The sequence below is a fragment of the Drosophila navojoa genome, chromosome 4 (genome assembly GCF_054131105.1).
Source record: "Drosophila navojoa isolate 15081-1374.11 chromosome 4, UAZ_NAV_1.0, whole genome shotgun sequence".
In the NCBI taxonomy this organism is placed as follows: Eukaryota; Metazoa; Arthropoda; class Insecta; order Diptera; family Drosophilidae; genus Drosophila; species Drosophila navojoa.
The window spans coordinates 20,928,481-20,940,316 of record NC_142892.1 but is presented as its reverse complement, the minus strand read 5'-3'; the positions used below and the strand labels follow the sequence as shown (position 1 = coordinate 20,940,316).

Below are 11,836 nucleotides of genomic sequence, written 5' to 3'. Positions count from 1 at the left end.
GTATTGTATTTATATATTGTCCGTATTCGGGCCTCTTGCTTTCAGGTTCAGCCGAAATGGTCCCATCTGAATTAAACATATTACTACTGGTTACTGGAGTTCTAAACATTCATTCTGTAAACTGAAATAATCTGATTATTACTCTAACCGATATGTTGATGTAACATGCCCTTTGAAAACTATGTATATAAATATTAAATTCTGAGCTGAGATGCCAATTGCAAACTTCTTTTCTTTCATTTGCACCACAAATCGATACATTTTTTAAAAAATCCGCTCAAACTATAATTACTAGTGACTGCAATCGATGTTTTATATGCGATATTCTTATTCATTATAAATCGTGGTGGCGAACTTATGATAATTTTATTGTAAGCGGCAAAGCAGCTGATAAACTTAAAAAATAAGTTGAAATGGATGTTTTGCTTAAGTACCGCTATAGTTTTTTAGCTGGCGCATGCGCTGCCGGCGGCAGCTTCTTTGGCAAGTTGCCCAGTTTTCTCAGTGCAATGAACCTACTACAGATGCACGCAGAACAACCATTCGCCGGCTATGCATATCTTGGTAAGTATTTGCAATAATCACTTAATAAATAATTTCTTATTTTTATTTTATAGAATTTGCGTTAGTCCAAGTGCTCCCTCTTGGGCTCATGTTATTGTGCAATGTGTGCAATCTACGCTACTTTCTGAAGGCCTTGCAAATGACTCAACAGACGCTGACAGCAACTGTCCTAACTGCTGCCTCCAATTACGTGCTATCAGTAGGTTTAAGTCGGCATTCATTTAGAAGTTAATTATTTATTAACCCAGCCAATATTTGTTTAGTTTATTTTAGGTGCTCTAGTATATCGGGAACCGCTGTCAGCGTTATCCGGCGCTGGCATCGCTCTCATATTAGCCGGGCTCTGGTTTCTGTGTGATACTACAACGGACACGAGCCAGCCGCCAGATGAGCAAAAACAAAAACAAATCTAATCAATTTGAAAGACAGCGTTCTAGCTATAAGGCAAAATATTCTTTACTTAAATAAGTTTTTGTTTAATGTCACTATTTTCCATATAAGTACATAATTTGTTTCTTCACATAAGTAGGGCATAATGTATTTATCTTTTCATATACAGCACTACAATCGCACATTTCAATTAATTCATATGCGTAGACTTGTAAAAAAAAAAACATTTGTAAATAAAATTGGTAGTAAGAGCACAAACTATAAATATATTTGTTTATAGTAAATTACATAAGTTGCGTTTCCTTTTCATATGTTCATCATCCATTCGCAATATATTATATTAATTCATTAAATATAATTTGTATGTTTCAAAAATGTAATTTAATCGCTAAGACGTATAAATACTTTTCTTTTCTGTTTATGTTTCCACCTACTTTCTTCTCTTGGCAAAGTTCGCACTTTACCAAACTCCACTTCTCCCCTTATTTTCTGCTCGCCTTTTACAGCTGTTTGTCCAGTGCCCATGCACAAATTTGTATTATTTGTTGATTACTTTGTGTCTTCGTTTTGCTGTTGGGTTTTAGAAACCCTTTGCATTTTTAATTTATTTTTAACTTTCCTGTATGGTTGTGTCGTGAGTGTTCTAGAAACTAGATTGTTGTTTTTGTTTTTATTAATTATTAATTATATAAATCATAATTATATAGAAACATTAAATTGTGTTTATAAAAAAATGCGCAAACAGTTTTTCCATTATGTTTCTATTCTTTTCATTTTGTTGTTGTTTTGTTTGTTTTTTTTTTTGGATCTTTTCACGTTGCTGACTAACAGTAAATTATACGCCAATGTGGCAACGCTGTTTCTATATATATAGCTATGTATGTATATATATATATATATATATATATATAAATATATATATATATATTTATATTTATGCGTATATGAATATATGTGTATGTAAATATATATACGAATATACATATATTTATAGATTTACATATACATATATATTTAAATATGTATACTTACATTTATATATGCATATATATATATATATATATATATATATTCTTATGTGAGTGTGTATGTGTGTTTGATGACGCGTAATGCATGTGTATGAGAGGATCTCCTTAATACATGTGGCATGGCCAAACAGCTGCGCCGTCGCCTTTCCCACGCCTTTCACTGCTTAATTTTTGTTTTCCAAGCCCAGCGGCATGCGTTGCTGTTGTGATTGGCGTGAATTGATGTAGCCTCCGCTACCGTTGCCTGGTCCTCCACCGCCCGTGTTGCGTGAGCGATCACCCATGGGACGCCCGAAGGATCCATTGCCGTTGCGCTGATTGCCACCACGCTGGCTGCGATAGGAACCGCTGCCCGAGGAATCATAGCGTGACTCCTTATTATAAACACCGCCACCACCGTTCTGGTAGTAGTTACCACCACCGCCGCCACCACTGCCGCCGCCGCCACCACCGCTGCCGCCTCCACTCGACTCGTTATTGCGGAAATACACGCCGCTATTGCGTCCATTCTGCTGGGCCGAGGAGTTGCCATATTGTCGAGAGCGATAGTTACCGCCGCCGTTGCGACCACGGTCATCGCCGCCGCCACCGTTGCGACGCTGCTGATAGTTGCCAGAGTTGCGCCGCATCTGGTTGCCATTGTCCTGCTGCGAGTTCCAATGATTGTTGCCGCTGTCGTTCTCATTGACATAGCCACCGCGACCGCTGCTGTTGTCGCGCGGAGTTGCCCACTCCTGCTTGTTGCTGCTGCTGCTGTTGCTGCCATTTGAGGCGGCGCTGCTCATCGCATTCATTTCGCTGCTCCACTTGTTATTGCCGGACGTTGGAGTTGCCTGCTCGGCCAGCGCCGATGATTGGGTCTTCAGTACATTGGTCAATGCGGCTGTGGCAGCTGCATTGGTATCATTTACGCCTCCACGTCCATGCCACTCATTAGAATCTACATCATTGGCAGGCTGCTGTTGCAGCGGATGCTGCTGCTGCGGCTGTTGTTGCTGCTCCTCGATCTGTTGCTTCTGTGGCTGTGCCTTCAGTCCCAATTGCTGCTGCAGTTGCTGCTCGTAGCTGACAACTGCGGCGTCATATGGAAACACGGCAGTCACATCGCCTGGTTGCATGCCAATACCCTGAGGTGGCTGTGGAGCCGCCTGCTGCTGTTGTTGTTGTTGCTGTTGCTGCTGCTGTGTCGCCAAGCGTGCCATGATGAGCATCGGGGGCTGCTGCTGTTGTTGGCGCTGCTGCTCATGAATCAGAACAGGCGAGAAAAGTTGTTGCTGCTGCGGCTGCTGCTGCTGCTGTGGTGGTGGTGGTTGTGACGGCGGCTGCTGCGGCTGCTGCAAGGACGGGAAGGACTGATTGGTAAAGGTCAGGGTTGTAATGGTTTGCGGTTCATCTACATGATTCTGCTGTTGCTGTTGTTGTTCAAAGACTAAGCCTTGCACCTGCAGCTGTTGTGGTGGCGGTGCCTGTTGCTGCTGCTGTTGCTGTTGCTGCTGCTGCTGTGGCGGAAGCACTTCCGGAGCATCCAATTCGCTGTCCTGCAGAAAGTGGAAGCTGCCGGTGCCCAGTACCTCGGCCAGGGGACGCAACTGCTGCATAAACTGTTGCTGCTGCTGGGGCGTGGGCGCCTGCAGTGCAGCAGCTGCCTGCGGAGGCTGCAGCGGCGGCTGCTTGAAGTAATTATGCTCCACAGCGCGCACGGTCGTGGGTCCAAAGTGCTGTTGCTGTTGTTGCTGCTGCTGAGTAGGCACTGATGGCGCAGCGGCAACACCCGCCTGGGGCGGTTGCGACTGCGGCACACCGTGCAAGGCCTGGAGATTCACGGGGCTACTGAGCAACTGATGGGGATGCTGACCCGGCGGGGGCACATGCGTTGCCTGAGTCGCCGCTGATGCGTACATTATGTGCACTGGCGTTGTGTTGCTCGCCGGTGCAGCTGCAGCCGAAGTTACAGAGGCAGCATTGTACACGCCAGACTGCTGTTGCTGCTGCACCAGCAACTGTTGCTGCTGCTGCTGCTGCTGCGGATCGACAACGGGCGCACGCTGATGCTGCGGCTCAAGCAACAGATGTCCACGTTCCGGCTGTTGCAGTTCAGGCAGTACAGTTCCCGTCTCGGCAGTGGTCAGCTTGTCCAAGCCCTCTTCCAGCGAATTATGAGCCGAGGGTTCCGACATAGGCACATCGTGATCACCTGCAATGCCCGCCACATCATTGAGCAGAGTCTCGCCCTCACCACTAACTGTGCCGCTGTCTGTGCAGTTCCCCTGCGCACTCTGATCCGCCAGTGGAATCAAATAGTACTTGTCCAAATAGCCACAGTCCTGGATCTGTTGGAAGAGCGCACGCAGTTTCTCAAAAGTCGTATCGCCGTACGGCTTAGCTCGAGCATTGATGGTCATGGCAAAGAGTTCAGCTGCCTTTTGAGCGGTTGCCAGGAAACTGACATCCTCAGCAATCTCCGGTCGACGCGTTTGCACATCCATGCAGCTATATTACAGAGCATAAATTAAGGATTTCATGAATCACTAACTATATAGACATCATAAATTTTAAAATTATATCTATAATAGAATCAAATTAAAGGCTTTCACGAGTCACCAAATTTATATACTCTTTAAAATCACTCAAATAGATGACATTATCAATTGTAGTAGAGCATAAACTTGTTGAATTATTCTTTATAGTTTATAAAGAAAATTTTATATTAAAAATACTGATTGTTAGGCGAATTTTAATTTTATGAACTTACATATACATATGTACTGTCCCTATAAATATTTATATAATTTTTTATATATTTATATAAACAACTACTTACAACTTCTCAAGCACTTCCAAATCGGCAATCTCCAGCTTGCAGGCACCATTTTCTCCGGCCACGAAATCATTGCGCACCTGCTCATCGTTGAAGCAGCTGAGAACGTTTTGCATGACCAAGAGCTCGCGAATCTTGGCAATCTCTGCCAGCGATTTAGCCTGGTTATCCTAAACATACAATACATTCAATATGGTATTTAGATTTTATAATTGTGTTGCACTTTACATTTATTTCGTTCAATTTGAGATGACTCAACGTACCTTGCGAGCTTGTTTCTTCTGTTCCTTTTCGGCTTCCTTAAACATCTGCTGCGTTTGCTTGGAGAAGTCTCGAGCGAATTCAAGAGTTGCGAGGACTGAATCATATTTGGCCACGGCCGCTCCTTGGTCGGCGCTAAGTTCCTTGCCGCCAGCTTGGATGGCTCGGTACGACTCCAATTTGGTCTGTATGCGTGACAAGAGTATTGGCATGAGTCACGGTGCAAAACAAGAAACATTTGCTTCGTTTCATTTTCTCAATACTTGTTTTTATTTTATAAAACAAACAAATGCAAAACGAAACCAAAAGTAAGCGATTGCTCACATGCGGAACCGACGTTAGCAAAGTTACCAGATCAAGCGCCGGCGCGTTCTAACTGTTTATCATTATTTCTTTTTTTATTACATCAGCATACAATCCAAATACATATACCACTTAACGTAGGTGCGTATTATATTTATAACTTTTTTTTTTAATTAAACTAGTTAATTTTCACCCTCAGCAACAATAAAATGTTTTAGTTTATAGCAACTCTTATTGGTCTGGCAACTCTGCGAGATAGCAAACATGGCGTCGCGAAAAATCTGCGAGCACAAGGGGGAAACAGCACGACAAAAAAGCAACGAAACAAAGCGGCCCACAAACGAAAATAAAAATGGTGGGCAATGCCTTCAATGCCCGTATTTTTTTTTCTTCTATTTTGTACACTTACCTTACGCTTTTCCAAATTACGAATCTTGTGCTCAATGGTTACCAGAATTTGCTTCATCGGGTTGTACGGCTCGGTAGTCGCAGTAGCAGCACCAGCCGACGGTTTCAGCGCTTTGGCATTAACGTTAGTGTTGTTGTTGGTTAAATCAGTTTGGCTACTTCCGCTGCCTGGTGCTACTCCCGTTGCAGCAACAGACTTGGCACAGTCAGCAAGATTGGTATTGCTGCTGTGCTGTCCATTGCTTGCGTTACCATTGTTGCAGCCGCCACCACCCACGCCGCCGCCGACGACGCTGCTAGCACCGATGGAGCTGACCGAGGCGCGTTTCTCCTTGCTATTGTTGTTGGTGTTGGTTAATGTGGTAGCAGCCGAAGGCATTGTTTGCCGTGTGTTCTTCTGGTTGCTTACTACTTTTACAATAAATTAGGAATGAAATTGAAACTGCTGCCTTGTCCTGCCGTTCTTTTTGTTCTTCGAAAAACTTGGTGATGGCTAAAAATATATAGATATGTATCGATACATCGATAGCTAAAGTATCACTGTCCCACATACAATACGTCAAGCTAACTATTGCATGCTGCTATTTCCATTTGGGAAATCGCGTTTGACAGTAATCGAATATCTTAAATTTCTTCAATGGTCAACATGCACTTTCTGAACTGTTTGTTATAATTTCGATCAATCAATTGAAAATTATATCAAAGAAAGTGTTCAACTTGTTGAAATATGACATCCCATTTTAAAATATGCTTTTTTATCCAAGTATTGACATATTCTATATGTTACGATATTTCTACGTTGCGTGAACAAATCCGTCAAAAAGCTTTACTACTGATATTAATTTTTAGTGCCAGTAGACAAGACTTTTAACTCAAAAAATACGAAATGACTGCTAGATTAATGCATCATATTTTTAATACTTGTCCCGCTACTATCCGTTACTACTCGTCTGCTGTTAAAAGAGTAACTCTTATGCCTGGTGATGGCATTGGTCCCGAAATAACATCCTCTGTAATAAAGATCTTCTCTGCCGCCGGTGTACCCATCGAATGGGAGCCCGTTGATGTGAAGCCCGTGAATAAAGGAAATGGAAAATGCGGAATACCTCAGGAAGTTATAGATTCTGTCAACAAGACTAAGGTGGGCCTAAAAGGCCCGTTAGAGACGCCACTGTGCCATGGGCATGAATCGATTAATTTGGCCATGCGTAAGCATTTCCAATTGTTTGCCAATGTACGTCCCTGCCGCAGTGTGCCGGGCTATAAGACACCCTACGACGACGTTAATGTGGTCACCATTCGGGAGAATACGGAGGGCGAATATTCTGGCATTGAGCATGAGGTAGTGTGTGGAGTTGTGCAGAGCATAAAACTGATCACACAAAAGGCCTCCACCCGCATTGGAAAGTACGCCTTTGAATATGCCAAAGACAACAATCGCAAAAAGGTGACAGTCGTGCACAAGGCCAACATAATGCGGATGTCGGACGGCTTGTTCCTACGTTGCGTGCGAGACGTCTCAAATGAATATCCAGAAATCCAGTTCAATGAGTGTCATTTGGACACGGTTTGTCTCAGAATGGCTAATAGCCCCGATAATTTTGATGTCCTAGTCATGCCGAATTTATACGGCGATATTTTATCTGATATGTGCGCCGGTCTGATCGGTGGCCTTGGACTGACCCCATCCGGAAACATGGGCCTAAACGGTGCTCTGTTTGAATCGGTGCATGGAACCGCTCCAAATTTAGCTGGAAAGGATTTGGCCAATCCCACCGCCTTGCTGCTGTCCGCGGTCATGATGTTGCGCCACTTACAGCTGAAGGAATATGCGGATAAGATCGAGCAGGCTGTTCTCGCTACCATAAAAGAGGGTCGATGGATAACTGCAGATTTAGGTGGGCGAGCGAAATGTTCAGAGTTCACAAATGAAATTTGTGTTAAGCTTTAATGGAATTCTAAGGAATGTGTTTGTCGGCGCAACGTGGCCTTTTAGCAATTGCAATCAAAATTGCATGTGATTTATAATTCAGTTAAATTTTGCCATATACATATACATATATAACAAGTCAAACATTTTTGTATTTTTGTGTTACTTTTTATCTTTTCGTATCGCTTGTCTGCCTACGTTACATTCACTTTTTTTATGAATCATATTTATATGTAAGAGCTGCATTGATGTAACGTATATTTACATTTTAAGATTTTCGATAACATATGTTGTCGACTATTTCTAAATTGGCTCAATATGATATACATATCGATAGTTTACAATAACCGGTTAACCAATTTTTGAGCTCGATCAATTCTGTTTGGCGGTAGGTGGCGCTATATAACTCATTGCCCGCGTACCACAATACATGAGAACCAGTTCAAGGTTAAAAGTAATATTTTCATTTTGTTTATATTGTATAGATTTATTGGTAAGTTATATAGTTAAACAATCTAAAATGTTAAACTTTTCATTGTCCGTATATAAGGCAAGTTGTCCGTTGCGAAGATCGCTTACAATTCCGTTTTATCTGCCTCGTTCATATCATTCATATATATAAATGTTGTTTTCTTGTTTTAACATAAATGCTTTGCTTAAAGTTAAATCAGCTTAAGTACAATAAATGGTTAGATTATAACATTTTGATTTCAGTAATCGCAAACACAAGTTTTTGAACCAGGAAAGGCTTAAAGCCAATTGCCAGCCGCTCAACAAGATGGGCGATATGTTTTTTTTCTTTCTGTTTTTGATTTTCCGTTAGATCTTAAACAAATTAAATAATAAACTAACATGGACAGGAAAGGAAGAGGGAGAGAGAGAGCGAGATAGTGTTAGGAAAATTTGTGTACAGAAATATTGTTTAAACATAGGTACGATAGTACAATTACAATAATACATTATAATTTCTAATATTAATAAAGCGTAATTAAAAAGATTTCACTACAAAACCAAAGAAGATCGCATCATTACAATATACATACAAATTACAACAAACACATACATACATGCATACGTAAATATATATTTATATATATATATGCTAAGGCTCTCTTTTGTGTATAAATATTAAAAATATATGTATGTATATATATTTAGTTGATCCTTCCTACATTAAGAATATAAGAGTTGCATAAATCTTCCAGCGTATTGTTAAGTTTGCCCATCTAGCGCTGAAATAAACTCCACAGTTTGTAGCTGGAGACCCGCTTGGCCAACTGGGCTGCCGTGCTGCTAGGCGCCGTCGTCGTCGTCTCGGCGGACTGGGCGTTGCGACGGTTGTTGATTAGTTTGGAGCGCATCTGCTCATCGATCAGCTCCTGCATGTCCATTTGCCATTGCTCGAGTTGTTGCGACAACTCCACCTTCTGCTGAATGGACTCCAGCAGTTGACTGTTGGCCTGCATCAGCTCGACGCGCGTCTTGGCCAGCTCCACTTCGGCCTTGGTGCGACGCTCGTTCGCCGCATCGCGTTCCTTTTGCGCCTTGGTCAGCAGCTCATCACGATCGGTGTTGTCAACGAGATCGCCACGTGCCTGATCGCGCTCCTCTTTCACATTCTGCAACTCCACATCCGTCACTGTGACTTTGGCCTCCAGCTGCTGTATGAGCTGATGGCTGCGCTTGATCTCGTCCTCCTGCTCCAGCACTAGATTGCGTGTCTGGTCCAGCATTTTCTTAAAGTTGCCCGCATCCAAGTTGAGCAGCAATCGCGTCAGCTCATCCGACATGGCGGACAGCATGCCCTGTCGGAACTCAATGGCCATATGATCGCTGTCATTCCGCTCTGTGCTAGACATCGTGTTGTCCATCGACTCCAGATCCAGCGATATATCAGAATTGAGACCTGCATAGTTAAGAGAGATTCTATTGCTGAGCAAAGATGAATTCCGTAAGCAATTAAACTGGCATACCTGAATCATCATCGTGGCCCACTTTAAGCGAGTCCACAAGGGATTTCAGTTGTATATAAACAGAACGCGCCTCTACCCACATTTGGCTAGGCTTGCCCGATTCCGAGAAGCTGGCCTCGTCCTCATCGCACTCCATTTCGAATTGTAGACTTTTTTTGCCCGGCGTACTCGAGTTGGCGTCCTGAAGTAAATGGAAAAATCACACTAAATATGAATACAATTGATCATTTACTTTTTAAACTATTCGAACGGCCACTGGATATGAAATGTATATCGATATCTTACAATCATTTCCCAAAATTTAAATTTCTGTGCGATAACATAATGCGAGTCGCTAGAGGGCGACCCGTGTTCAGTGCTATCACTAACCATAGTGGTGCTATGTATGCGCTCAAATTTTTTAATATACTTCAAATTAGTCATATCAAATGGTAATTTAAATGGATATTTTGAAGTTTAAGTGTAGAGAGTAACTTACCGCGCCCAAGCGCTCGCTGAGCACATTATTCTCACGCTGGGAACGTTCCAATGCCTGTAAGGTGGTCTGTAAATATGTAATAATAGTTCAGTTTAGATTTAAGCAAGACAAGGCGAAGCACATTCATTATTTATAGATCGAAACTCTTAACTTATCATAATAACGAAAATTAAGTGCAAAAGAAAGTTGCTCGTTCATAGATAAGTTGAGCACTTGAGAAACTGCGCAGTTTGTTCTTTGCAGCGACATAAATAATCAGACAATTTGAAAATCACGATTTCTTTTTCTTTTAAATTTATAATGAAATAGACGTGATAACGAACAGATTGAGATTGCTTCTTGAGCTCACCTCTAATTTTGTTTCCTGCTCGCGGGCATGTCGTTCCAGCATATGAATGCGGTCCGAGGCCTCCTCCAGCGATGAGGTGAGACTCTCCTTCTCCTCCTGGGCGTGCTGCAGACGACGCTCCAGTTCCTGGCGTTTGCCTGTGGTGAGGTTTAGTTCGGTTTTGATGGACTCCAGGCTGTTGACATGTTCCTGCCAAAAGAATACGCTCAATCAATTTGAATTGAAGGTGTTTAGTCAATGGCTTACCTGAAGGCTGCTGTTCCTGTAGTGATATTGGTCCTTGAGCTCCTGAATCTGTGCGCTGAGCTTCATTTCGGTGGCATGTGCTTCCTGTATCTGCTCGGTCAAGCGTGTATTCTGGTGCTGCAGCTCATCGATGAGTATGGTCTTTTCCTTTTCCGCTTGCCTGATGGCCACATCCTGCGTCTGCAGCTTGTCCTTCAGCTCGTTGAGATCTGACTGCAGCTCGAGCACACGTTGATCGCTCTCATCTTCTGCTATGGCTAGCTTCTGGCGCAGCACATGCTTCTCCTGCTCAAGTTTCTGTAAGTGAACGGAGCAAAGCGATTGGAAAGTTAATTAAATGCCGAGATTTCAACTAATGTTTTGTTCTATGACTCGTCAGCAATTGCAACAAGCAACAACGAAAGTAAGTGAACTAAACAATGTGCACGTACGGAGCACAAAAAATAAAACACCAACGAATAACAAAGGCGACCGCAAGGTTAACACAGCTCGTCAGGTAATTGCACAGGTAACATTTGCATTTTTCACTCTTTTTTGCAGCTACAGCTGCAGCCGCAACAGCAGCAAGCAAAGAGCTACAAACCTTATCGAATGGCATCCTAAAACAAAACTTAATTATAATAATTGCCTCAACTACTTTTTGAAATGATTGAAGTGGGAAAAGCAAAACTATTCATTCAGTGCAGTATTTAAGAAATTGGTCCCATCAAAAATATATGTACATATGTAAAGACCTTTATATATATATTACTTTCGATGCAATCGCCTTGGTACCACTGTGCGCAGGAAAATCTTCAGCTCGCCATTAACAATGGCGCCTTGGCTCTTGACACCGTTGCAAGACAAGGTAGCCGCAAAATTCACATCATTCCACATTCAAATGCAATTGAATTTTCACTTCTTTTGCGGCGCATCTTATCCATTGGTTGAGCAAATTCGCCTTCAGCTACAGCTACAGTGCGGAATAGGTGTAGCTGAAGGCATCGCGGCTTTAACAAGCAATTATTTACTTTGAGTTGAGCCTGTAGTTCGTGGTTGAGCTCCGATAAATCTGCTTAGGCGATAACAATCACCCTCACCAGCTCAAA

General features: G+C 42.6%; 4 protein-coding genes across 8 annotated transcripts in view; 2 read left to right on the top strand and 2 right to left on the bottom strand.

Annotated features, from left to right (window-relative positions):
* The first annotated feature begins 327 nt into the window (after positions 1-327).
* On the top strand, positions 328-1,246 carry LOC108652040 (uncharacterized). Its single transcript, XM_018102050.3, has 3 exons — positions 328-564; positions 618-763; positions 828-1,246. Exons 1-3 carry the CDS (start codon positions 414-416, stop codon positions 975-977), a joined length of 447 nt encoding a protein of 148 aa, XP_017957539.1. The 5' UTR covers positions 328-413; the 3' UTR covers positions 978-1,246.
* Positions 1,247-1,550: 304 nt separating this feature from the next.
* Capr (Cell cycle associated protein caprin family member) lies at positions 1,551-6,431 on the bottom strand. 2 transcript variants are annotated; one of them, XM_089258765.1, is made up of 6 exons: positions 6,326-6,431; positions 5,774-6,265; positions 5,064-5,246; positions 4,804-4,970; positions 3,380-4,472; positions 1,551-3,313 (listed from the first exon to the last, which is right to left on the bottom strand). In XM_089258765.1, exons 2-6 carry the CDS (start codon positions 6,149-6,151, stop codon positions 2,147-2,149), a joined length of 2,988 nt encoding a protein of 995 aa, XP_089114891.1. In that variant the 5' UTR covers positions 6,152-6,265; positions 6,326-6,431; the 3' UTR covers positions 1,551-2,146. The 2 variants fall into 2 exon arrangements, with proteins under 2 accessions (XP_089114891.1, XP_017957532.1); XM_018102043.2 differs by lacking the exon at positions 6,326-6,431 and having other exon boundaries at positions 1,551-4,472.
* A 155-nt stretch (positions 6,432-6,586) lies between these two features.
* On the top strand, positions 6,587-7,829 carry LOC108652037 (putative isocitrate dehydrogenase [NAD] subunit alpha, mitochondrial). Its single transcript, XM_018102048.3, has one exon. The coding sequence runs from the start codon at positions 6,659-6,661 to the stop codon at positions 7,721-7,723; it is 1,065 nt and encodes a 354-aa protein (XP_017957537.1). The 5' UTR covers positions 6,587-6,658; the 3' UTR covers positions 7,724-7,829.
* A 333-nt stretch (positions 7,830-8,162) lies between these two features.
* The window catches only part of LOC108652034 (bicaudal D-related protein homolog), a 34,037-nt gene continuing 30,363 nt past the window's right edge, over positions 8,163-11,836 (bottom strand). For 3 of the 4 annotated variants that reach the window (XM_089259094.1, XM_089259096.1, XM_089259095.1), the window contains exons 3-7: positions 10,749-11,045; positions 10,503-10,691; positions 10,154-10,219; positions 9,676-9,856; positions 8,163-9,608 (exon numbers count right to left, since the gene is read on the bottom strand). In XM_089259094.1, the coding sequence (XP_089115220.1) occupies positions 8,929-9,608; positions 9,676-9,856; positions 10,154-10,219; positions 10,503-10,691; positions 10,749-11,045 (1,413 nt within the window). In that variant the 3' untranslated portion in view covers positions 8,163-8,928. The remainder of the gene's footprint in view (positions 9,609-9,675; positions 9,857-10,153; positions 10,220-10,502; positions 10,692-10,748; positions 11,046-11,836) is intronic. The other variant, XR_016196652.1, reaches the window with a different exon arrangement.

What these genes read in the sequence shown, in the direction of transcription:
- Capr (XM_018102043.2), bottom strand. Translation starts at nt 6,151, where the DNA reads ATGCCTTCGGCTGCTACCACATTAACCAACACCAACAACAATAGCAAG. An exon ending in GTAATTTGGAAAAGCGTAAG is followed by an intron (nt 5,247 to 5,773) that starts GTAAGTGTACAA and finishes TCACGCATACAG; the next exon opens with ACCAAATTGGAGTCGTACCG. An exon ending in TTGGAAGTGCTTGAGAAGTT is followed by an intron (nt 4,473 to 4,803) that starts GTAAGTAGTTGT and finishes TCTGTAATATAG; the next exon opens with CTGCATGGATGTGCAAACGC.
- LOC108652040 (XM_018102050.3), top strand. Translation starts at nt 414, where the DNA reads ATGGATGTTTTGCTTAAGTACCGCTATAGTTTTTTAGCTGGCGCATGC. An exon ending in CGCCGGCTATGCATATCTTG is followed by an intron (nt 565 to 617) that starts GTAAGTATTTGC and finishes TTTATTTTATAG; the next exon opens with AATTTGCGTTAGTCCAAGTG. An exon ending in CCTCCAATTACGTGCTATCA is followed by an intron (nt 764 to 827) that starts GTAGGTTTAAGT and finishes ATATTTGTTTAG; the next exon opens with TTTATTTTAGGTGCTCTAGT.
- LOC108652037 (XM_018102048.3), top strand. Translation starts at nt 6,659, where the DNA reads ATGACTGCTAGATTAATGCATCATATTTTTAATACTTGTCCCGCTACT.